Source organism: Rhizophagus irregularis, chromosome 20 (genome assembly GCF_026210795.1).
Source record: "Rhizophagus irregularis chromosome 20, complete sequence".
Lineage (NCBI taxonomy): Eukaryota > Fungi > Glomeromycota > Glomeromycetes > Glomerales > Glomeraceae > Rhizophagus > Rhizophagus irregularis.
This window is the reverse complement of record NC_089448.1, coordinates 2,452,643-2,477,528: the sequence shown is the minus strand read 5'-3', so window position 1 is coordinate 2,477,528 and position 24,886 is coordinate 2,452,643. Positions and strand designations below refer to the sequence as shown.

The following is a 24,886-nucleotide window of genomic DNA, read 5'->3' as shown; positions in this document are numbered from 1 at the left end:
TAAAAAAATAAAAAATTTTATGCATTATTGAAATCAGAGTCTAAATCAAAGAAATTTTTTATGATGTTGTTTATAAATTTTTAAGTTTATTAATAAATAATTAATACTGATCTAAAACTATCTGTCATAATGCTAGATAACGCTCCATCTGTAGGAAATTAATTGATAAACCATATGCCAATGAGTTAAGAATGGTCAAGCCTGTTCAAAAAAAAATAAAGAACTGAAAAAAACAAAAAAAGACCCAAAACTTATGTAAGATTATTCCAAGAAGGTCAAAGTCCAAGTCACAAGATAGAAGGGATATTTAATGCCATTCCTAGAAAAAAAATTAAAGAAGGAACGGTCAATACCATTCCTGGAAAGAAAAAGATTAAAAAAAACCCTTCCAATATTACCTAAGGCCATTCTAAGAAGCCCGAGCTGAACCCGCTCCTAAAAAAGGGAAGGAACAGTCAATGCCGTTCCTAGAAAGAAAAAAAATTAAGAAGAAACAAGAAATCCCTCTAATACTTACCTAAATTGTTTCAGTCTAGACAGAATCCATTCCTTTTAAAAAAAGAAAGGAGGAATGTTATTGTCATTCCTGAAAAGAGAAACACGAAACCTCTCCAGTATCATCGACACACCGAGATCAAGTTGAAAAACCGTTCCTAAAAAAGAAAAGAAAAGAAAGGTTCAAATGTTATTCCTAAATAACTTGCTTATTATAAGTGAAATGTAGTTGTTCTCACAGTAAACGGCTTAGTTAGAAGGTCCTGGGTAATTAGGCTTGCAAATCAGGGAAGAAAACAACTACAAAATTCGTAAATAAAATAAAGAATATGGGAAAAGTTCTAATAAAATAATCAAATTTTCATTTTCGGCTCTTAAGTCTTCATTGGTTGCTTTAAGAGTTTTGTGTAGCGATTAGTCTCATTATTAAAAGGAGCGTTAAAATTAAAATTATATATTTGAAAAAATGACTCCAGTTGAGATGCACGAATACAATAATGTAAACGCTTCTTGCTCAAAGAGACTGACGCCTGGAAAAAAAAGTATTTATCCTTTTGTGCTCTCTAATACTAATCCTTTCGTGGTCTCATCATCTGAAGGAGAAGAAATAAAAGAAGGTAAAAAGCGGATTATGGGTAAGCAGGGCGAGAGGAGTGAACCAGAAAAAGAAGAGAGTGATAGCGAAGGGTGGACAGTAAGTGTCAATAAAAAAAGAGGAGGCAAACCCGGTAGCTATAGTAAAGGTAGAGGGGGTAGACGTAGACATGTCAAAAAGTAGTTTCGTTATAGTACATTAAATTATATAGATTGTAGTTGTGTAGTAGTTTGAGGTGGTCGTGTGTTGACCGAACGGTAGGCTGAAGCGCCCGGTATGGAGTGATTGTCAATGCTTGACGTTGGCAATTTCAATGTATCTCTTTTAAATTTTATTGAAAAATGGTGCGCTTTTTCTCGATTTAATAATAAAGTGATGCGTTTACGCGAGTTGTTAAAAAAAAAAAAATATATATTTGAAAAAAAATTTATTTTAAACTTCGATCATAGTAACTAAATTTAGTTAGACGGATCATCCGTCGGATCACTCATCGGATGAACCGAATTTATCCGTTCGGATTCAGATCACAGTTGACGGATGACGGATCAGATGGATCACATGATCTTCGGATGACGGATGACGGATGATCCACGGATTGGAACACTAGTTGTATCTTTAAGTCATGGGATGACGTTGATAATGTCATGGAAGCCTTCGGTAAAAAGAATGGATTTACAATTATAAAGAAATGATTAGATCGACACAAGGATGGGAACATAAAGCATCGCAGTTTTGGATGTGAATTTGGTGGCCATTATCAATCACATAAACAGGTTGATATTAGACTGTAAAATAAAACGCCTATAATGCCTATGGAATGCAAATTTCAATTGCACCCAAAACTCTCAAATCATAAAACTTACCACTTTCAATAACTCTCATAACCATATGTTATTTCCTGCAGTATTCACTAAAATACCATTGTATTCCTGATGATGTCCTTAAAGAAGTTCAATTTCTCACTGAACATGAAAATCTAGCGATCACTACTCAAAGAAAGTTATTATTGGCAAAATTTCCAACTCTCTCTATCCTTGATTATGATCTCGCCAATGCAATACAAAAATATAAGGTTAAGCCAGATATAATACATGATGCATCTCACTTACTGAAAACACTAATCGAGTATAAGTCAAATAGTCCTGGGTAGTTTATTGAATTTCAACTTGATCAAGAAAATAGGCTTTCTTGATTATTTTGGATGTCTCCAATACAGATTGCTCTTTGGTTGGAGTATCACGATGTCATTTTAAACGATAATGCCACAAAAACTAACTGATATAACATGCCACTTTCACTCTTTCTTGCCGTTGATAATAATACTAGATCTCGTCTTGTTGCACAGGCACTTGTATCTGATGAAACAACGGAATCTTATAAATGGATCTTAGAGTGCACAAAAAAAGCAACAATGATCGAACCGCTAGTATTTGTTACTGACGCGGATCCTGCTATGGATGCAGCAATTGAACAAATATATGAAACAGCTTACCCGATTCACTGTATCTTTTATATAAGTGAAAATCTGCCAAAAAATACGAAATCCAAACTTTCTAATCAGTACGATGATTTGTTCATGACTTTTATCATTGTCGCAATAGTTTGTGTGAAGAACTCTTCTATGAAAGATGGGCAAAGCTTATTGAAAAATATTCAAGTGTGAAAGATTATTTAATGAGAACCCTTTATCCCAGCCAGCAGGCATGGGCTTGAGCATTCACGTCAAGAATATTTACTGTAGAGATCCAAACCACTTCATGCATGGAAGGTTATCATAACATTATTAAACGTAAGTTAACATCAAATGGTATTTTGTGTAATCTCGCAAGTGTCCTTGATGCTCAGCTCAAAAGTGAGGTAAAATGGAATTGATTCTTTGAATATCAAACCTATCAACCTGTATGGGAATCGCATCAGTTGGCCATGATCTTTTTCCAAAAGTGGATAAATTATTGTCCAAATATTTGACTTCTCACATTTTATCTGCTATACGTTCTGAAATAGTGCAATGTCTCTATTTTATTGCAAGTAAAGTGGAGTCAAACATTATTGAGGTAATTTGAAGTCTATTTTTTTGTGTTAGAAATTAGTAACGAATCATTTTTTTTTGTTTTTGCTATCGTTGGGCTTAGGGACGATGATTTTTTGTGATCACAGAATTTCACAGAAAATCACAAAATTTGGCTATAAAAATGTTGATAATTTTCAAGTTTTTGGCCTGATTTAGGATTTGAAATTATTATAATTCCGGCAGACACTAAATTTGGCCAGAATTTACGAATCGTAATGTTGGCCAACCTTGCATAATTCTGGCCAAATCACAAAATTTCACAAAATTTACTTTTATCACACACAAAATTTACTTTATACCGCCACAAAAAATCATCGTCCCTGGTTGGGCTGGATGTGTGTGTCGCAGGCTCCACCCACCTCGGCCTCACAGCCTCGCAGTATCTACATGGCTCCTACGGGCTTAGGCATCCCCATATATTCTCCACAATCCTCCACATAGATCCTCCACAAAAATATATACCAAAAAAGAATAAAATAAGGGAATAGAGAGGAAAATAAGAGGGAATCAGAAAAGTGTGGAGGATGTGGAAGATATTTTAAAAAAATCGGGAGAGGATTCCCCCAAAAAAAAGTTTTGATTTTACCCCCAGATCCTTCACATCTGGAACATCTAAAACAAGTCAAGATTCCATTCGTTTTCCTATTGGAAGCAGTGAGACAGCAAACCAGGTAGGTTAGCAGGTAAGCCCCTAGAAGATCTGTAGAGCCAGTAAGACTAACCCCATCCTGTCCCCATCAGAAAAAATAGTAATTGAACAATGGGTAAACCATAAGTAATATATAAGGATACCTAACACAAAACATGCATATGATGAACTTGCACGCAGCCACTTATCTTGCCGAAGACCTCAGACTCGATCTTGTAGACATCTATGGAATACGTAAATGGACCCAAATGCAAGCATCACCCCTCAATGACCCCGACATAGTAGCAGAGATGGTCAGAAACCTTCCGATCAAAGAATTTGGAAAGCACCTCAAGATAAACAGACTCTGGTACAACTATTGTAAAGCCGAGTTGTGGAAGCGGCATGAAAAAGCTGAGGAGGCATAACGACAGGGCAGTAGAAAAGAAAGAAAAAGCGGGAGATGCTCTTGGTCGATCATTTGAGGGGAGGGTATTGGAAATCGTGAGCTTTAATGGAAGGAGTATCATAAGGCTTGTAAAGAGATAACGGAAGCTAGAAAAGAGCAAATTATGATAAGACGAGCTCTTGATTGGTTTGGATTTCACTAGATATATGTGGATTGAAAAAGAGGAAGGGAAGATTTAGAGCAGTCATAAAGGTTTGTGGTTTATAGTTTTTTTTTACCCCTAGAAGATAACCAGGTATAACTGGAAGACTGCAGGACTGCAGGATTACAGGAGGGTAACCAGGTAGGAGTGCAAATCTTTGGAAAAAATATATTCGGCAATTGAAGTTTAGGTAACTATAAATTAGAACTCGATTCGATAGAACGAAAAAATGACCACCCAAACTAGCACTCAAGCTCAAGTTATTCCCAAGTTTGGTGAACAAAAGAAAGCCTTCAGTATTGATAAGCTTAAACGGCTTGTTAACGCTGCTAAAAGTATGAGTGACTTTGATCAAGCTAAACGTTATCTTTGCAGTTACTTTATCCCCTGCTCCAACCCACATGGAGTCTTTATGTGGCGGTCAGAAATCAAGAACCTCGAGCACATCCTTGATAAAAATATTAGTAAACTTATCTGTTCAATTACCAAAGTCTTTTACACATAATCTGAACAAGGTCCTTCACAAAAGGTCAAATTCAATATCAACAAATCGGTAAATATCTATTTATTACAACTACAACGCGGGTGTGACTACGAGTACATGTGACTACACTCGCATCTTTATTCATCGCATATCACGTAGTCACGTAGTCACGTAGGCATTATTACGCCATAACTACATAACTATGTGATACAAAATTTGTATTCACTGTACTCACGTAGTCGTTACCAATCATTTAATAAATTTCTTGTATAACGGCTATAATTGCCTTTAAAAGTTAGTAAATTTTTTAAAAATTATAACCTTATCGAACGGACTTAAAGAACTGCTAATTTTTCTCCAGCGAACAAAATGGACAAATAATTCTAAATTAGATGCTTTAACTGGTAAACACTTAAACTATTTTGGGTATTTTGTTTAAGAAGAATACTTTGGTTTTCCTTTATTATTTAAGAAATGTTATTGATATTACTTTTTCTTTATTTTTTTTTAGAGAACAAACAATCTTTGGACTTTGGGGAAATGGTTATAAGTTTAAGAATACCGGCATTTTTTTAAAAACATTGTTATATTTCTTCTTTTATTTTCTAGGAAACGGCCTTTAAACTTTAGAAACAATTTGGAAATTAAATGTAAGCTTGGGGAGTCTTTTGATATTTACTTTAAAAAGTGTTACTACTATATTACTAGAAGAAGCATATAACATTTCTTATTTTATTTTCAAGGAAATGGCCTTTGTATTTTTGGAAATTGAATGTAAGTTTGGTAACTTCCTTGGTATTTCCTTTAAGAAATATTACTAATATTTCATTTTTATTATAGGTCTACATAGGTAATTTGTTAGGAAAATTTGCTAGTTTTACAAAATAATATTATTCAATTACTGCGATTTCACTCATTTTTCATGTAAATAATAAATTTTATAATAAATATTTTTGTTAATTAAATAATGAAAAATTGCAAAGTTTTACCGAAATTATGTGTGTACAATAATTTATAAGTTAATCACTTGACAACCAAAAGGTGATTGTAGATTTGTATGGTTAGTTAATAATTCAGAAAATATTAATTTGGTATGGATTTTCATAAATCAGGTGAGTTATTTAAATTTATTACTTTTGGTAAAATCAATCTTTTGATAATCATAATTATATAAACGCTCTTAACTAATAAATCCATAAAAATCTTTTCAGTTAACTTTTATAGAAACTGGATCAATGTTTATAACCATGTTTATAATTATCCCTTATAACCAAAATTTTATTTTTCGTCACGTATATTACATTCAAATCTTAACAAAATTCGAAAAAATCATTTATTTTCATAACAATAAACTTAAGTTACTACAATCAATAATGTCTAATTTAGCTGAACCTATCAATATTAGTTCTGAATTAGAGGTAATTTCTTTAAATTTTATTTAGATTTTATAACAAAAAATCAAAATTTTCTATACTATTTTAGGAGGAAGAACGAAGTCCTTTGTTATCACAAGAGTTAGTTAATAATGAAGAAAAATTGGAGAATACTTTGGCTTTAATTAGTTCTGTATATCACATTACAGATATTCGTCATTCCTTATTTCCCATTGAATATCCTGATACTTCAGATGATGGAATTGCATATGTTTTTCATGTTGAAAATTGGACTGACAAAAAGGCTGTATTTAATAATGTAAAGGATTTTATTTTTCAATCATTTATTTTTTAATAGCCAATGAAATATTAAATTAATTTTTAATTTTTAATTTTTATTTAAGATCCAATATAGTCTTGGTAAACCTGGTGGTGCACACTCTAATATTTTTTGTCCATTTTTAGGAGTGCAATGTAAAGATGATAAAAAATCATGTCAAGGCATGAAGATTTGTAAAATTGCTACACCTGAATTTAAAGATGTAACTCATTCTACAGTAGATCTTAACATGGATTGATTTATCTTCAAGAAATTCCAGCTTCTTGACTATATCTTCTTCACATCAAATCCGATTAAATACACAAGAGTAATTAGTTTTTATTATTTCAATATTTATAAAATAATAATTTAATTTAACTTTTATTTTTTTTTTCAATTTAAGAGAATACCTTGCTGCCATCAATTCTAAATGTTGTTATAATAATTATACATGCAATGGACAACCTGTTATAAGATATCATAAAACTAATAGAAGTAATGTTAATCAATACTTCATTGGTTGTAGTGCATATATATTTGGCACACGCCATCGATATATTAGTGGAAAACCCAATGTTGATGAAAATCTTTTAAAAGAATTGCTTGGAAATGAAGGATGAATTAGTAATGTTAATGTAATTTTATTTTTATTTTTTTTATTTTTTATAAATTTTTGTTACATTTTGATTTATATTCTTATCTTTATTTATTTAGGATGATAAAAATTGTTTTACTCTTATTCCTAGTGCATCACAAAAACAAAAATGTCGTAAGTATTCAATTATATCATTAAGAAAAATCAATTTTATATAATATTTTTTCTTATTTTTTTTATATAGCAATTCCTCACATCATAGATGGAAAAGTTGAATTATTACCACTTGTAAAAACTGGGTCGTTATATTTCATAAATATGAACCATTGGATTTAGAATCATGCCCTTATATAGTTATGGTTGTAAAAAATACTCATTCACATCCACCTCCACCACCTCATCGAACACCAAATCACTTACAGCAAGATTTGAAAAGTTTAATTGAAAACTCTAATGATCTTTTAATTGATTCTACTTCACGAAGGTTAATTTCTGGTAATAAATAATAATTATATTTTTATTACATTATTTTTATTTTTGATCTTTATTAATGCTAACTTTAATTTCAAATAAATATAGGTCCATTGATAAAAGCAGTTTTTGGTGAGACTGTTTTAGCAGATGTTCATGCCTCAATGAATAATATTGATAAGCTTTGTAATATTATAATGAGAGAACAGAAATTATTACATCCATATGGACAAGGTATAATGGGAGTAGTTCATGCTTTCAATCAAAATGAATCAAATTTACATGATTATATTCAAAGGATTAGTAAGTACTTTAATTTTAAAAATAAACTTTTTAAATATTTTTAATTTAATGTAATTATTATTATTTTTTAGCATTTATGGATGATGGACATATCATGATATTATGTATGTTTAAATTACAAGCTGAACATATGTCAAAATTTAAATATTTTATGGTGGATATATCCTATAAGCGTGTATTTGGAGAAATTAATGAACTTGAATTTAATGCTTATGACGAAAATAATAATAGTGGTAAGTAGAAGTTTAAATTATAAATTATTAATTTTAGTTTACTATTAACTAAACAATTTCTTTTATTAGTTGTAACTTTTTGAAGGATATATTCAAATGGAAGTAATGCTAAGGCTTATCAATATATGTTTACAGCTTTCTTTGAAGTTTATGAATATTTAACAGGAGAAAAGCCAACTTTTTATTATTTTAATTCAGAAAACTCTGAAAAAAAAGGATGGGCTGCTATTATTGTTGATTTGGATAAAGGTCAAGCTAAAGGATTATCTTTAGCTTTAAATTCCTTATATAATTCTTTAAGCCCAGAACAGCATTTACTATCTGTTTTAAAATCGTGTTTAATTCATTTTGAAAGGTAAACAAATTATAATTAGTTTATTTATGAATAATTATTAATTACTTACTTTATATATTAATTAACAAAATAGAAATGTAAGAAATTCCAAATATTCAGATGAAAGTAAATTTTTAATGCGCCAGCTTCCCAAAGCCAAGACAAAAGATGAAGTAGATTTTCTATTTGATCAGTTACGATTAATTGATGATGAAAACATAAATGGTAAATAATCTGTTTTATTTTCTTTTAACTTTTATTATTAATCATCAAATCTTTATTAAAAAATAGATTGGATTACTGAATATCAAACGCCATGGATATTGGCATCATTGAATTGTAATTATTCGTCAATGGATTATGATGTGTGGATGACCACTCCATTTGATACAAACGTATCTGAATATTCTCATGCAAACATAAATAGAGAAGGAACGCGACTAAGATTAAAGACTGCTATTTTTCAGTAAGTTGTTTGATTTATTAAGGTTTTTTAGTACATTTTATTAATTATTATAAATTTATTATTTTAGCTCGTGGAATTATGATTTAGGTTTATATAGAAGATTTTATAATAATTACCAGTACAATGTACCAATGTCAAGCAAAAACAAAAGTGGTGTTAAAAGAAAGATAGATGCTAACAAAAGAAAAGGTGATAATATTTTATATTAGTTGATATCTAATTTATATTACTTACATTATTACTTAATTTAGAAAAACAAAAAACTACTTTGCTTCTAAAGTCACAGAATAAATGGCAAAAAGGTAATGTTAAGGGTGTTAAAAATGATGAATTTCAACAACAAATTCAAGAGTTAGAAATTGAAGAACGTAAGGAAGAATTAGAAAGAAAAAAATTGGATAACCAATTAAAAAAATTAGAAATAGCACGAAAAGAGAAAGAATTAAGGGAAGGGCAATGAAGTTTAATTTCTATTAGAGTGAAAAAGTAATATGTTCTTAAAAAACATGTTTCTTAAAATCTAATATATAATACATTTATCACTTGGAAATTAAATAAATCTGAAATTGTTTATATTCATGAATCACACTACATAAGATATATAAATATTTACACAAGGTAAATGAAATTTTTTTGAAAAAATACATAAAAAATAATTAATTCACCTATAGTTAAATATAACAGATAAGTGCCGCCAAAAATCTTTTTGTGTCTAAGTTAAATGATAGTAAATGTAGTTATTTTGGAAAAGACTCTATTTTTTGTATTAAATTTCAGGAATACTTTAATAAAAGAAAATATAAATTAGTAGTCTAATAAAATTGAAAACGAAAAAGAAAAAAAGTCTTGCTCAACTTCAATTCCGAGGGGAAAAAACCCATTCATCATCAAATTAGTTTTAGAGTCGCCTAAAAAGAAGAAAAATAAGTTACTATTATGATAAGAAAAAAATGTAAAAAATTCACTATTTTCATATCATCATGCGTATATATTTACCTTAAAAAAATAAAAAATATTATCAGTTATCATATAGTAATAATTAATAAAAAAAAAAACATGACTACGTTATTACGAATTATATATGCGTAGTCACGTTGCAGGATTGTGATTACATAACTCAATTGAGTACATAACCATCATGTACCTGGAGTCACACCTGCGTTGTAGTTGTAGTAATTTGCTATATAATCTCAACAAATGGTTTATAGTCGAATACAGTACTGTATGCATAGCCACCTGTGACCTCCAAAAATCCCGTATCTTTAAGCTAGGTGGCCAACTTTATCTCAATATCTTCCTAGGATTCCTCCATATCCTGCGTCCGATATCCACCTTTGAGTCTATAACCCACCTCGTGGTTAAATTTATCATCTCTCACATTCAGGATATCTGGTGTTCAGGCGATTGGAATCTTACTGAGTATATCATCAAGTGGTTAGCCGGTGTATCTGCTGAAAGGAAGATGTACTTGATTCTCTACCTGAAATCTGGACTCAACTCGTTTATAAGACTAGCAATCCTCAGACGATTCTTGGAAGTTTCAATGGGCAATTACAGGGTAAAGTTCTTCTTTTTCTCAAGGAAATGCTCACAGAAAAAAGCCAGTGGAATAATCTGTATCGATTGTTGAAGGATAAGGTAACAGGCGACATAATGGAAATCCATGAAAAATATAAGACGCCAACACATTACAAAAACTTTATATCCACCATCATCCTAACCAATGAAAATGCTCTCAGAGTGGAGAATGATGACAGGCATACTGTGTTCTTGGATGTGTCACCTTCCCGCAAGGAAGACCTGGGATACTTCAAGAAACTCGGTGACGCCATGAAATGCCCAGGCGCTAGTGAGGCATTCTATGCATACTTGAGAGCTATCGTGGATACTTATCCAGACTTCAATGGGAATCCACCTCTTATGACCGCATCTAAGCAGGATCACATCATCTCGACTCTCCCACCTCTCTTTCAGTTTATAAAGGACACATACCTTGCAGTAAAAAATCATATAACCGACCTACCTGTTCAAGAATTTTATAGGGTATATACTTCATACTGTGAAACTCATTGCATTTCACCTCTATCAAAGATTAACGCTTCTAGAATCCTATCAAATAAGTTAGGTATAAAAAGTAAAAAAATACGTATAGGTGAGGACCTCTACGATATAGAAGGAATTGATACAGATACTCCTAAGAAACCTGCATCAGACCCCAAAGCCTTAGAGAAATTCTTGGCAAAAATATATAATCCAGCTAACAATCCACAAGATGTACAAGAGAAACCTGCTAAGGAAAAACCCTCACCTGTTATCGAGGCTCCTCCACCAGTACCACCCAAACCTGATTGCTTGAAGGAAAAACCCGCACCTGTCATCAATGAGGACCCTATTCCTGAGGAACCTCCAGCTTCCATAGAGTCAGGCACTGATGAAATTATAGACAGTTTCTCAGACTGTTATCTATCTGATGAGGAACCTGACCAAGAAAATGAGCCGTCTGCTGAGGAACCTGCACTTGAAGCTGATGATGACTACAATGTTTTAGATGACTTACTATCCGACTCAGATCCTATAACCACAAACCCAGCTCATGAACAACAACCTGAACCTCCTGCATTTGTCACTAAATCTGATCCAGAACTAGCTCTCAAAGAGCAACCTATCCCAGAACCTGACACAGAACCAGAAATTGACTGGGATCCTGAACCAAAGGAAGGTACTTCAGCTTACTGGGCTTGGCAAGAAAGACGTCAATGGAATCGTAAGCCATGGGTTAAAAATTCAAAGGACCAGACCTTTAACAATCTTTACAATACAGGTAAGAAATTATGGGCTAAGTACCAAGACACATCAGACAAGTATAATTGGGACCATTTTAAGGATTGGATCGAATATAATGGGGATTTACCTAAAGCATCCAGTCATAAAGAACTTGCAAATATAATAAGAGCATATAAGGAGGATCATGATGCTGAGATTATCCCTACCCCTTCTGGTTATGAAACTATGAAGATGGACCGAAAGGATAAGGGTAAGGCATGAGAGATCCTAGAGGAGCATCCAAAGACTGATATGGAACGTCAGTGGGAAGCTGCCAATGGATATGTAGACTGGGATTGATCGTGTATGTAGCAAGATTGACTCCTTTTAATAAGATAAGCACCTCTTAGTTATCTTATATTTTTTATATAAAAAACCTATATTACAACTGAACACAATTCATAAATACATCAAATGGTTTATTCAGAGAATGTCTGTGCTTTACCTACAAGACCAGATATCAAAGAACTACAGTATTCAGGTGCAAGATTTTCTAGAGGAGCAATAACAAGACTTGGACAGCGACTCCAATCCTGGTATCCAACTCATAAATTCCAGATCCTACTTCCCTATGAAAACTGGAAACCTGGTGGGTGGACATCAGAAAACGAACCGGTAAGTCTCTTTTCACTATTAGACCACTATGATGAAGCACAACTACCAAATGATGCAGATCCTGATTATTTTAAAAGATTTATAATTTATATAAGAGATGCTTTACTGGCTGCAGAAGGATGCAATGGGGAGCTAAATGATTGCCTGTATGAATGCTTGAAGCATATCTATGGTACATTCTCTAAAATGCCAGTGTCCTACATGGATAAAGTTGAACAACTCACAAAAAGCCTTGCAATTAACATTGTAGGGATTCCACTTGAATTTCCAAGAGCAAGTCTGACAGACGTGCAACCCTCATCCTGTCTGAAGGCCACTACTCTCTTGCACTGAATCCCAGAAGACTCCACCCTAGTAAATTAGATAGAAAACAAAAGTCTCCCTTTGTTTATCGTAAAGATGGGGTTAATAATGTAGTAACAATATACAATGGTAAGACAGTTAAGTTTCTTACAGTTGGACAGTTTCAGAAAGGTAAGAACTCTGATAGTTACTCCTTCATCCCTATCAAGAAGAATCGTAAAACTGGAATATATGAAACACTTGAGGAAACGTATCAAAGGATCCTTCTGCCGAAACTCTGCCAAAACTATAATAAATCTATAGTAAAATTTTGACAAAACTAATCGTAGGATTTTGAACCTTAGTCTAGGGATTGACTTATCTTACCACAACTGGTCTTACAAGAGAATTGCTCTCTGGCTTTTTGAACGGTTTAGTGTAGGTGTTCCAGACTAATCTGGGCGCTTAACGAATGGCAAGGCTATGGAAGACAATATGATGTAACAAGTTTGTATCCAAGTATCCAGCAATCGAATGCAAACTTTCCAATCAGATGGGGCAAATTCCAGACACTTTCAGACTTTGTTGACCACAGAGGTTATGCATTGTATGGATTATTCCATGCTAAGGTAAGTGGAAATAACATTCTCTTCTGACAGAATAAGAGGGAATCTACACATTCATCGACTTACAACGTGCAAAAAAACTTGAGATGGAAAACCCAATGCTCTGGGAATCCTTTGGGGTCGACTGGCATCTCTGCAAAATCAGCCTGATGTGTTGCATTTGGTTTCCATACAATTACCTTTGGACGTTCTGATGACTTTTCCTTTAGGGGCTTTTTGTATAGGTTGTAGTGCTCTTCACCTTTTAGAACTCGTGCTGGTACTCCAGATAGACTGTAGTACTTGTAGTAATTCTCTAAATGTGACAAATTAAAAGAAAGATTTCGGACTTCAAATCTCAAGATGACACGATTTTACTGCCTAAAGTGTAAGAAGGAAACTGAGACTACTAGTGAAATACAAGATATGACTACAAATGGACGTTATCATTTATATGGTGATTGTACAGTTTGTGGCATGCATAAGAATACTTTTACTGGGGTAGACTGGGTAATTAAAAAGAAGTCTAAGGAGAAGAAGAAAGAAACTGCAGCCAAAAAACATCAGACAGCTTACAATCAGCAGTGCCAGAAACTTGGACAGAAAATTTTAGATGCTGATAACACGTGTAAGCAGTATATTGATTTTATTTTATTTTATTTTATGTGAAGCCGGCGGGGGATATTCAAATGAGCATGATTCCTAAGTAATAAAACCTAAGTAATACAACCCAACATATGCCTACCATCGATTTCCGGAGGAGCCGGAAGCCAACCCGAGCTAATTGGAAAAAAGTGACCTGTACCACTACCACGTCCGGTAAAAGGCCAGGTGAACGCACTGGGTAAAAAATAGGAGCGGGAAAAAAGTGGAGAGGACAAGTCCCCTTTCCAAGAAGTTGTGGTGCTAAACATAAATCTGTTCTATCCTAAAAAATAATACAATTCTGAAATTCGTAAAACCGCTAATAAAAGCGTAGGCTAAACTAGTTTCTGTAATAAAGTTAAAATTTCTGCTAAAACCGCCTTGTTATCTTTATTACCACCCTTTTTCTTCGAGGTATTCTTTGCCTTCTTCTGATTCTTCGGGTGTTTCTCCTCCTGGTTATTATTTTTCGGGACTTTCTTCGAGGATGTAGGTTTATCCTTCTTCTTAGGCTGATTACGATCCAAATTCTTATCAGACTTACCTGATTTTTTTGGATTCGGTGTATTTTTAGCCTTCGGTTTGTTTTGTGCTTTCTTCAAGGTAGGAATGGAGTGTCGACACCATTTCAACTCCTTACCATCAGGTACGAAAAACTGTGGCGTATCTAAGGCCCTTAGTGTGGTCTCCCAATTCTCGAAATAGGCCACAAGTTTCCTCCTTCCTTTGCTTGTTTGTATAACTTTAAATGAGCTAGCACCGCACTTCATTAAAAATTCACATGGTTTACGGTCCATCCACAAGGTAGCCATCGTCATATCCTCCGGAATGTCATGAATAACGGCTTGGAACTTTTCACGTTGTTTTCTTTCTCGTAAAGTCCAACTCGCAGGGAACCATCTAACGGGTATACCTCCCAGGTCTGTCGTCCAATATTTATTAAACTGGGGAAGGGCAAATGAGGAAAGTGCTATTTTGACTCGAAGAGTCTGATACTTATGTTGCCGTTTAACGGAACATTTAATAGCGTTCTCCCAAAATTTTAACTCTGCTATTATTTTCTGCAGGTTCCAGGTATACGGGATATCGTAAACTATGATGTCTCGGATTCGCTCTTGCTCCTCTCCGACAGCTTCGTATCCAGTCAGTATCTGTGTTGCCTCCGGTTTGGATGATTTCTTTCCCTTTTGGGAATTTTGGGCTGATGTTTTCACATCAGGTTTTGCCTTTGTTGATTGGTTCGTGACTTGTTTATCATCTGTAACACGCGCCTTTTGTTTATCTTTCTTCCGGGAATTTTTGGGTATCACAGTTTGATCAACAGGGGTCATTACTATATCGGGCATTGATGGAAGCTTGATAGGTACTGGTTTTGGTGGCATTTGAAATCCTCGGCGTAATAATTCTTCTTCATCGGGCTCAAGCGGAAATGACTCATCCATTAGATAATCAGCAGTATCCTGAGAACCATCGTCATCGTCATCATCATCATTACCTGTATCGCCAAAATTGAGATAGAATTGGGTAGAAAAATTATCCCAAGACTTGGACGCAGAATATAGCGCTATAGAAAATATTAGCGAAAGGGTAGTGGGTTGTATATTCGTAGCTTGAGCTTGTGAAGTGAAGTTCGCAGGGTTGGCTGTTTCGCCAAACCGCTCTATCAGTATCTGGGCTTTATCCTTAGGTACTGAAGGGTTTTTTTCAAATAAGTCCTTAAGAAAACCGTCTGTAACAAAAGAACTTAAGTTGTGTGTAAAAGTTTGAAAATAAATTTCGTTAAACTTAGAAACGAAGTCTAAAGCTTCTTCGTTTGGTGTTCGGCTCTTATCCATAGACATTTTTATATTTATGTAATAAAATTTAATAAAGGGAATATTTTTTTTTAAAAAAAATTATTACGCAGAAATTTTCGTAAAAAATGTATTCGGGAAAGAGTCCATAATAAGTATTAGCAGTATATTGATAAATGCCTCAAGGAGGGGTCGTCTAAAGCCGTGTTCGATCATGTGACTTGACATTTTATGAATAAGCCATTTTTTTATGAACTAAGATTAATGTAAGTAAGAAAAAAAAACTCTTTCCCGAATACATTTTTTACGAAAATTTCTGCGTAATAATTTTTTTTAAAAAAAATATTCCCTTTATTAAATTTTATTACATAAATATAAAAATGTCTATGGATAAGAGCCGAACACCAAACGAAGAAGCTTTAGACTTCGTTTCTAAGTTTAACGAAATTTATTTTCAAACTTTTACACACAACTTAAGTTCTTTTGTTACAGACGGTTTTCTTAAGGACTTATTTGAAAAAAACCCTTCAGTACCTAAGGATAAAGCCCAGATACTGATAGAGCGGTTTGGCGAAACAGCCAACCCTGCGAACTTCACTTCACAAGCTCAAGCTACGAATATACAACCCACTACCCTTTCGCTAATATTTTCTATAGCGCTATATTCTGCGTCCAAGTCTTGGGATAATTTTTCTACCCAATTCTATCTCAATTTTGGCGATACAGGTAATGATGATGATGACGATGACGATGGTTCTCAGGATACTGCTGATTATCTAATGGATGAGTCATTTCCGCTTGAGCCCGATGAAGAAGAATTATTACGCCGAGGATTTCAAATGCCACCAAAACCAGTACCTATCAAGCTTCCATCAATGCCCGATATAGTAATGACCCCTGTTGATCAAACTGTGATACCCGAAAATTCCCGGAAGAAAGATAAACAAAAGGCGTGTGTTACAGATGATAAACAAGTCGCGAACCAATCAACAAAGGCAAAACCTGATGTGAAAACATCAGCCCAAAATTCCCAAAAGGGAAAGAAATCATCCGAACCGGAGGCAACACAGATACTGACTGGATACGAAGCTGTCAGAGAGGAGCAAGAGCGAATCCGAGACATCATAGTTTACGATATCCCGTATACCTGGAACCTGCAGAAAATAATAGCAGAGTTAAAATTTTGGGGGAACGCTATTAAATGTTCCGTTAAACGGCAACATAAGTATCAGACTCTTCGAGTCAAAATAGCACTTTCCTCATTTGCCCTTCCCCAGTTTAATAAATATTGGACGACAGACCTGGGAGGTATACCCGTTAGATGGTTCCCTGCGAGTTGGACTTTACGAGAAAGAAAACAACGTGAAAAGTTCCAAGCCGTTATTCATGACATTCCGGAGGATATGACGATGGCTACCTTGTGGATGGACCGTAAACCATGTGAATTTTTAATGAAGTGCGGTGCTAGCTCATTTAAAGTTATACAAACAAGCAAAGGAAGGAGGAAACTTGTGGCCTATTTCGAGAATTGGGAGACCACACTAAGGGCCTTAGATACGCCACAGTTTTTCGTACCTGATGGTAAGGAGTTGAAATGGTGTCGACACTCCATTCCTACCTTGAAGAAAGCACAAAACAAACCGAAGGCTAAAAATACACCGAATCCGAAAAAATCAGGTAAGTCTGATAAGAATTTGGATCGTAATCAGCCTAAGAAGAAGAATAAACCTACATCCTCGAAGAAAGTCCCGAAAAATAATAACCAGGAGGAGAAACACCCGAAGAATCAGAAGAAGGCAAAGAATACCTCGAAGAAAAAGGGTGGTAATAAAGATAACAAGGCGGTTTTAGCAGAGATTTTAACTTTATTACAGAAACTAGTTTAGCCTACGCTTTTATTAGCGGTTTTACGAATTTCAGAATTGTATTATTTTTTAGGATAGAACAGATTTATGTTTAGCACCATAACTTCTTGGAAAGGGGACTTGTCCTCTCCACTTTTTTTCCCGCTCCTATTTTTTACCCAGTGCGTTCACCTGGCCTTTTACCGGACGTGGTAGTGGTACAGGTCACTTTTTTCCAATTAGCTCGGGTTGGCTTCCGGCTCCTCCGGAAATCGATGGTAGGCATATGTTGGGTTGTATTACTTAGGTTTTATTACTTAGGAATCATGCTCATTTGAATATCCCCCGCCGGCTTCACATAAAATAAAATAAAAAAAAAAAGATTAATGTAAGTATGAAAGTTATAGAATAAGTGTATTTTGGCTTGCTTTACAAGTTTACTTAGTGAAAAAAAGCTGGTTTTAAACACTGTTTTTGACTTTACATATGAATGAATAATCTTTGCCAATCATATCCAAAAATGGATGACGAAAATGAAAAAATTCAAATAAGTCAAAAACGGTGTTCAAAACCCCATGTTGCGCACTAAGTAAACTTGCACAGCAGGCTAAAATACACAACTTGAAAGTTTTATGTATTGGCGAAAAGTTTTATTTGTAAAAAATAAATTTTTACAAATCACGTGATCGAACACGGCTATAGACGACCCCCTTAAGGAGGCAAAAAAGAGGAAGACAGATTAGTACTGTCTTCTAAACTTATCTGGATACGCTCTATTCCCAATACCCATTGTTCAATTACTATTTTTTCTGACGGGAACAGGACGGGGTTAGTCTTACTGGCTTTACAGACCTTCTAGGGGCTTACCTGCTAACCTACCTGGTTTTGCTTCCAATAGGAAAACAAATGGAATCCTGACTTGTTCCAGATGTTCCGGATGTGGAGGATCTGGGGGGTAAAATCAAAACTTTTTTCTGGGGGAATCCTCCCAATTTTTTTAAAATATCCTCCACATTCTCCACATCCTCCGCACTCTTCTGATTCCCTCTTATTTTCCTCTCTTTTTCCTTATTTTATTCTTTTTTGGTATATATTTTTGTGGAGGATCTATGTGGAGGATTGTGGAGAATATATGGGGATGCCTGAGCCTGTAGGGGCCATGTAGGTACTGCGAGGCCGTGAGGCCGAGGTGGGTGGAGCCTGCGACACACACATCCAGCCTGATGACTTGCCATACAGGATCCAGGTGTTAGTATGAAAGATGGGTGTATTAAAGATAAATATGATGCCAAGCAAACCTTATTAAAATCAATGATAGCTGAAGTTAGTGAAGAAAGAGTTTGTGAACTATGGAAGATTACGGATGTGTGACCTAATTAAGGTTGCTTGCCGAAACTAAAGGGTTTCGGCAGAATGGCATATGCAAAACTGCTGAAACTAGTTTCGTGAAATCATCAAGAAATGCTGAGACTGCAAAACCTATCAAAATCGTGAAATTGCCATAACTTGCCAAAACAATTTCAGCATTTCAGCGCAGTATATCATATGATATACATATAGTTTCAGCATCGGTATCAGTCAAGTGACTTACTGATCCGATCAGTTTATCAATCTGACAATCTGATCAGTTGGTCATAATTTTAAAAAAAAGTCTTAAAAAAAATAAGGCTTTTATTATTTATTTTTTTTTCTGTTCTTCTGTGAATTCTGTTGGAATGAACTAAGGACGGCTTTTTAGATGAGTTTCAGCAAATTTAAGTAAGCCAAGTTTGTTCTTTTGGTCCTTTCTTAGAGTGAAGTACGTTTGGGTGGGTGTATAATATTAAATGGCATTATAAAACAATACTAACAAACTCATTTTTTATTTTTTTTAGATTTCCAGCTTTCTCTTGAAGTGGAATATGCAGCAAGTGAAGTTTTGATGGGTGTATAATATGAAATGGCGTTATAAAACAACACTAACGACATTCCTTTTTATTTTTTTAGATTTCTGGCTTTCTCTTGAAGCGGAATATGCGAGTAGGTGTTTGGGTGGGTGTATGGTTGTGTAATGGGTTATGAAACAACACTAACTTCATTCTGCTTTCATTTTTAGATTTCTGACTTTCCCTTGAAGTATACAGGTAGGTGTTATTTGGGAAACATTAACGCCATTTTTCTTTTATTTTTAGGTAAAGATGTGGTGTGTTTTTAATATTAAAGAAACGTAGGCTTTGAATGTAAGTTAGAGGGACTGAGGGAGGGGAGAAGTATTTCTTAAAATTTTAAAGAAACATATTAATGTTTCTTTCTTTGTTTTATTTTTTTAGGTTGTCGGACTTTTGGATGATGAAGGAGTTATACTTAATTGCGTCAAAAAAATATATATGTTTTTTCACTTTTAGTACATGAATATCATTGATTAGAAATTTTTATTGTTATTACAATAAAATAAAAATATTACAAATAATAATACAATAAAACAATAAAACAGAATATATCAATATTTTTAATTACGTGTAAATGTGTAAATGAAGATATAAGGAATGCCAAAACTATGCCGAAACTTATATAAAATATTACTATTTATTATGCGCAAGTTTCAGCAGTTTCGCAGTTTCGGCAGATTTCAGCATTTCAGCATTTCACCACTATATAAGAGTTTTGGCATTTCGTGTTAGGCCAGATGGGCAATCTTAAACCTGATAACAAAAAACACGACCCTGTCTCATATCTCTGTTTGTGTATGTCTAATATATCCCACAGTATTGTTTGTCATCATTATTTTTGAGTAATGATGATTTCAGCAGTGGCTGGCTTTCAAATTCAGATGATACCTTTATGATAGTATGTTGATGATAAAAAAAGTAAGGATGCTGGTTCAACAACTCTTTTTGTAAGCCAGAAGGCCATGCAAAATTTTTCAAGTATAACACTTGTTCCAAATCCTTTGTTGCACGGCAGGCAACTCAACTTGCTGTTGAGCATGATAGTCATGGTGAGATAATTGGATGGTTAAAAAAGTTTATTAACAAGCACAAAGAAATAGAAATTGCATAAAATCAAGACCTTATGGAAGTTCAAGTGAATGACAACAAAGAAAATGAACCTTTACAAGTTGAAAATCTGCTAGTTTCATGACGTAAAGGGCGCCCAGAAACAAAGCAATATAAATCCTCAACTGAAACAAAGTCTTGCACGAAATATACCTGCAAAACGTGTGGTCAAATAGGACATAATAGCACAAGGTGCCAGAATTGGTAATATATCTATCTTTGTTTTGATTCTTTGTCTTGACTTATTTTTTAACAATTCACTTAATGAATGTCATGTTTGCAGAAGCCATTAACATTTATAGAGTGCATATAGTTAAGTTTCTTTAAATAAATACATGTTGATACTTGTACCATGTATTTTATTTTTGTGCAATGATTGGTTTAAAGCCACCAAAATCACGTGATTTTATAATAAATAAATGTATAAATTCAATATTATAAAAAAAGCGATAAATTTAAAATTTTTAAATTTTATAAAATTTTTATCTGACCTAATTTTCCAAGGTTGTTACAAAAAAAGTGTATAACAGGATGTTACAAATAAATTTATCCATAATAAATTATATACTATATAAATAATTATCAAAAAAATAAAATATTGCAAAACTAATCAGGCAGTTTTTGGCCTGCATTATGCTTAATTTTGGCCAGAATTATACTTAATTCTAGCCAAAATATAACTTGGATCCTGAAATTAATATTTTAAAAATATTATCTATAAAAGTTAAAAAAAAGAGGATAAGTTAAATTTAAAAAAAAGTACCAATTTATTCAAATATAAAATATAACTTTGTAAAATCAACACAATTTGCTAAAACTCATAATTATAACTATTAATTAATTTTTAATTAATTTGCTTTATCTAACCGAATTTGCTAAATTAACTTAAATGTGAGTTATATATGTGATATTTGGGATCCTATTAATTTTATATATTTTTATAATAAAACTATAATTTTTTATAATTAAAATTAAAATTAAAAATTATTATTATAATGATGAAACTAAAACTAATTGGGAATGAAACCAAAATTTTGGCAAAAAGAGTTTAGGCAGGCATCACTACTTTGGAGTACTATCTAGTCCATAAATTTATATATAGTAATGATATTTTATATTATAATTAGAATAATATCTCAGTCAAAAATTTTTGAAATTCAAAAAATATTTTACATGTAGTGACGATTACCACTGGTGATATTTAGCAATACCTATAAAAATAAAATAAAAATACTATATGAGGAAATTATACGTCTTTATATACAAAATGAACATATAAACTACACATGTCAGGAGGATTATTACAGAGCTAGAATTATGGAATTAGAATACAGATAAAAATTTTGGTAAATTTATAAAGTCATATGATTTTATAATAGGCCAATCAGAAGTTTCAGACAATTTTGGGAGTTTAGAAATTTAGAAAGATTTTGGGATTTTAGAAGAATTTCAGTTAGTTTTGGAAATAAAATTCTAATCGAAATTATTTCAGAATTAGGAAATAATTTCAGTTGGCAGCTTTAACAGGACTCCGAACAATATATATAAAGGTAGGTTTTGAGTTTGCTTAACCAACATATAAAAATTTTTCCTATGTGAGATTTATTATTGCTTATTTGATAACATAATTTTTAAATAGTCAGATATAATTATGCGTAGCAGAGTATTAAATTATTAATAGTCAGATATATATTTGCGTAGCAGGATAGAATTTTTTAATATATATATATAATATAATATTTATTTATTTTCACATTAAAAAATCTAATAAAAATATGTAAACAAAGTTATAAACATGTTTGTATAAAAAAAATTTACTATTTTTAATACAAAGAATAAGTTAATTGTATACGTAATACAGGGAACATTTTTAGATGTAATCGTGTAATGTGTTTTTGATAAAACAAATACGCGTCCGCATAACATTAAAATTATAAATCATATACGCGTCCATGTAACATTTAAAAAATATATATTTGAAATGTGAGTAACGGGTGGGTGGGAAGGGAAAAATAAGTGTTTTTCTGTTTTTTTATAATTTTACACTATAATTTTTGTAATAATCAATAAAAGTTATTTCATTTTTACTTAGAAAATTTTTTAAAAATATTTTTTTTGACAAATTTTACAGTAAATTTTAAAAATAAAAATTCCGCGTATTGGTAGCATTACAAAAAACATAAATAAATCCATAAATATCTATTCAATCATGATAAAGATTTATATATAAGTAGATTCGAACCTGCTGAACAACTTTACTTAAGAAGGTTTTGGATGTTTCCTTTGATTAAAGTGCCCAAATTACGCTCCGAAGTCACAGAACAGATATACGAAATATTAATAAGAAACATTTATAAGTTGTAATATTACAAAAAAATAATAATAGCTTTATCCATACATTATTTCAAAAATTTTTGTTTTTTTAGTTTTTTTTATATACATATTTTATAAAAAAAATTATATATAAATATATATATGTCATAAAATAAGTTGCTTAGCAGTGTAAAAAATTTATGGGTTAGATAAAAGTTTGCTTAGCAGACATGAAAAATATTTGCTTATTGACCTTAGTAAATTTTGAATTTTTTATCTGACCTATATATATATTGTTTGGGGTCCTGCTTTAACTACCATATTAGTTCTATTGTTAGTAGTGATTGAAGAGATATGATCTTCTAATTTCCAATCTGAAATAATTTTATGTAGGGAATCAGTAATAACAACTGGTATATGATGAGAAGACATATATTTGATCTCCAACATAACATCTTTAATTTTAAGATCTAGTGTGATATAAGTAGCAGTTACTTTAAGATAACTATATTTTGCTTAGCTTGAATATTCCATGATGTTTCATTAAAAAAATGATTATGGCAATTTTTTTGATTGTGATTATAACTTTTTTCAAATTTTTTTTTTTCTGGCATAATAAATGATGAATTGAATATATTTATCATTTCTTTATATACTTTATTTGTAACATATTAGAATTTAAAAATTTTTAAACATATAACTTTTTAAATATATAGTAATTAAAGTAAAAAATATCTACCTTTTTCTTTTCAAGATGCTAAATTACATTTCCTGTTGAACTTCTTTGTTTTTTACACTAGTTGCCATCATTATCTAAGATTTTGCAAATATGTAATTCATCACCAGTTTTTGGATCAATTATTCTTTCAAAATATTCATAATTATTATTAAATTCTGTTTTATTAGAACTGTCTAAGTACGAAACTCAATAATTTTTATTTTTTTTTAAAAAAAAATTAATTTTTAATCAATTTATTTGGCATGTGCGCATTCCTATCCTTGAGGTCACTAGGTGGGGACTTCTTGTCTGGATGGTCACTCTACGATACCAATGTAGCTAGATGTGGTCCCTTCCTCCTCTCCAATCGTAGGTAAAGATAGTCATCGGTTCTAAAAGACCGCAGTTCTACAGTCACACACCATAAAAAGACAGACTGGTCTGTCTTAGTGTAGGACCACGGTCTTTCAGTCCTGTATCACATATAATAAGACTGTCGGTCTTTTTAAGAACCACAGTCTTTTTAAGACCGATCAGTCTTTTTTCTTTTTTTTTACAAATAAAAAAATTTTTTTCCTTAACTTTATTAGGAATAGCCTTGTTTTATAAATATGAACACTAATTGGGATTTTTTAAATATACAAATTTTTTTTTTACAAATGATCATCACATGCGTCATGCACTTACTATTATTGTATTTGTGATAATAATCGTGATATCTCACCATCCAGTGATTATAAAAATATGAAACTACCACCATTCGAATCGTCTCAATGAGATGCGTCGAATGGTATCAAAATTATTATTTTATAATCGATAGAAAAAAAATTACATTGGCAAAACTATTTGATAACAAATTCAATAATTGCTGGCTATCTATTGATCCTGAAAATATAATTTAGCCACCATTTGACGCGTCTTGTTGAAACGATTTGAATGGTAGTAGTTTTATCGTTTTATGATCACTGGATGATGAGATATTCCGCTTAATTGCTAATTCGGTTAAGATCAGCAGTGTCCTACTATGTAAAATTGGGGAAATTGGTGCAAATAATAAAAATAATTATCATATGATCTAATAATCCAATTTTGATGAACTTTTTTTTGTTCTGTAAGTCTGGATTACCTTTATAAAATAAAAATAATTTCATTGAAATTGGACCATTAGGTTGTGAGATAATCACAAAAACATATTTTACTGACAACGATCAGATTCCATTAATAACAAAGCAGAC

The 24,886-nt window shown here is 32.4% G+C and overlaps 5 protein-coding genes across 5 annotated transcripts; all 5 read left to right on the top strand.

Annotated features, from left to right (window-relative positions):
- Nucleotides 1-961: 961 nt before the first annotated feature.
- Nucleotides 962-1,273, top strand: OCT59_013124 (uncharacterized protein; the record flags this gene model as incomplete). The annotated part of the gene is made up of 1 exon (XM_025310518.1): nt 962-1,273. One exon carries the CDS (start codon nt 962-964, stop codon nt 1,271-1,273), a length of 312 nt encoding a protein of 103 aa, XP_025181622.1.
- Nucleotides 1,274-3,965: 2,692 nt separating this feature from the next.
- OCT59_013123 (uncharacterized protein) lies at nt 3,966-4,217 on the top strand (the record flags this gene model as incomplete). The annotated part of the gene is made up of 1 exon (XM_066140619.1): nt 3,966-4,217. The coding sequence occupies one exon, from the start codon at nt 3,966-3,968 to the stop codon at nt 4,215-4,217; it is 252 nt and encodes an 83-aa protein (XP_066001488.1).
- A 2,040-nt stretch (nt 4,218-6,257) lies between these two features.
- OCT59_013122 (uncharacterized protein) lies at nt 6,258-9,438 on the top strand (the record flags this gene model as incomplete). The annotated part of the gene is made up of 12 exons (XM_066140618.1): nt 6,258-6,302; nt 6,367-6,576; nt 6,662-6,799; nt 7,291-7,345; nt 7,508-7,666; nt 7,751-7,945; nt 8,017-8,178; nt 8,314-8,533; nt 8,607-8,737; nt 8,804-8,978; nt 9,046-9,167; nt 9,230-9,438. 12 exons carry the CDS (start codon nt 6,258-6,260, stop codon nt 9,436-9,438), a joined length of 1,821 nt encoding a protein of 606 aa, XP_066001487.1.
- Nucleotides 9,439-10,562: 1,124 nt separating this feature from the next.
- On the top strand, nt 10,563-12,023 carry OCT59_013121 (uncharacterized protein; the record flags this gene model as incomplete). The annotated part of the gene is made up of 1 exon (XM_066140617.1): nt 10,563-12,023. One exon carries the CDS (start codon nt 10,563-10,565, stop codon nt 12,021-12,023), a length of 1,461 nt encoding a protein of 486 aa, XP_066001486.1.
- Nucleotides 12,024-12,215: 192 nt separating this feature from the next.
- Nucleotides 12,216-12,749, top strand: OCT59_013120 (uncharacterized protein; the record flags this gene model as incomplete). The annotated part of the gene is made up of 1 exon (XM_066140616.1): nt 12,216-12,749. One exon carries the CDS (start codon nt 12,216-12,218, stop codon nt 12,747-12,749), a length of 534 nt encoding a protein of 177 aa, XP_066001485.1.
- Between the last annotated feature and the right edge of the window lie 12,137 nt (nt 12,750-24,886).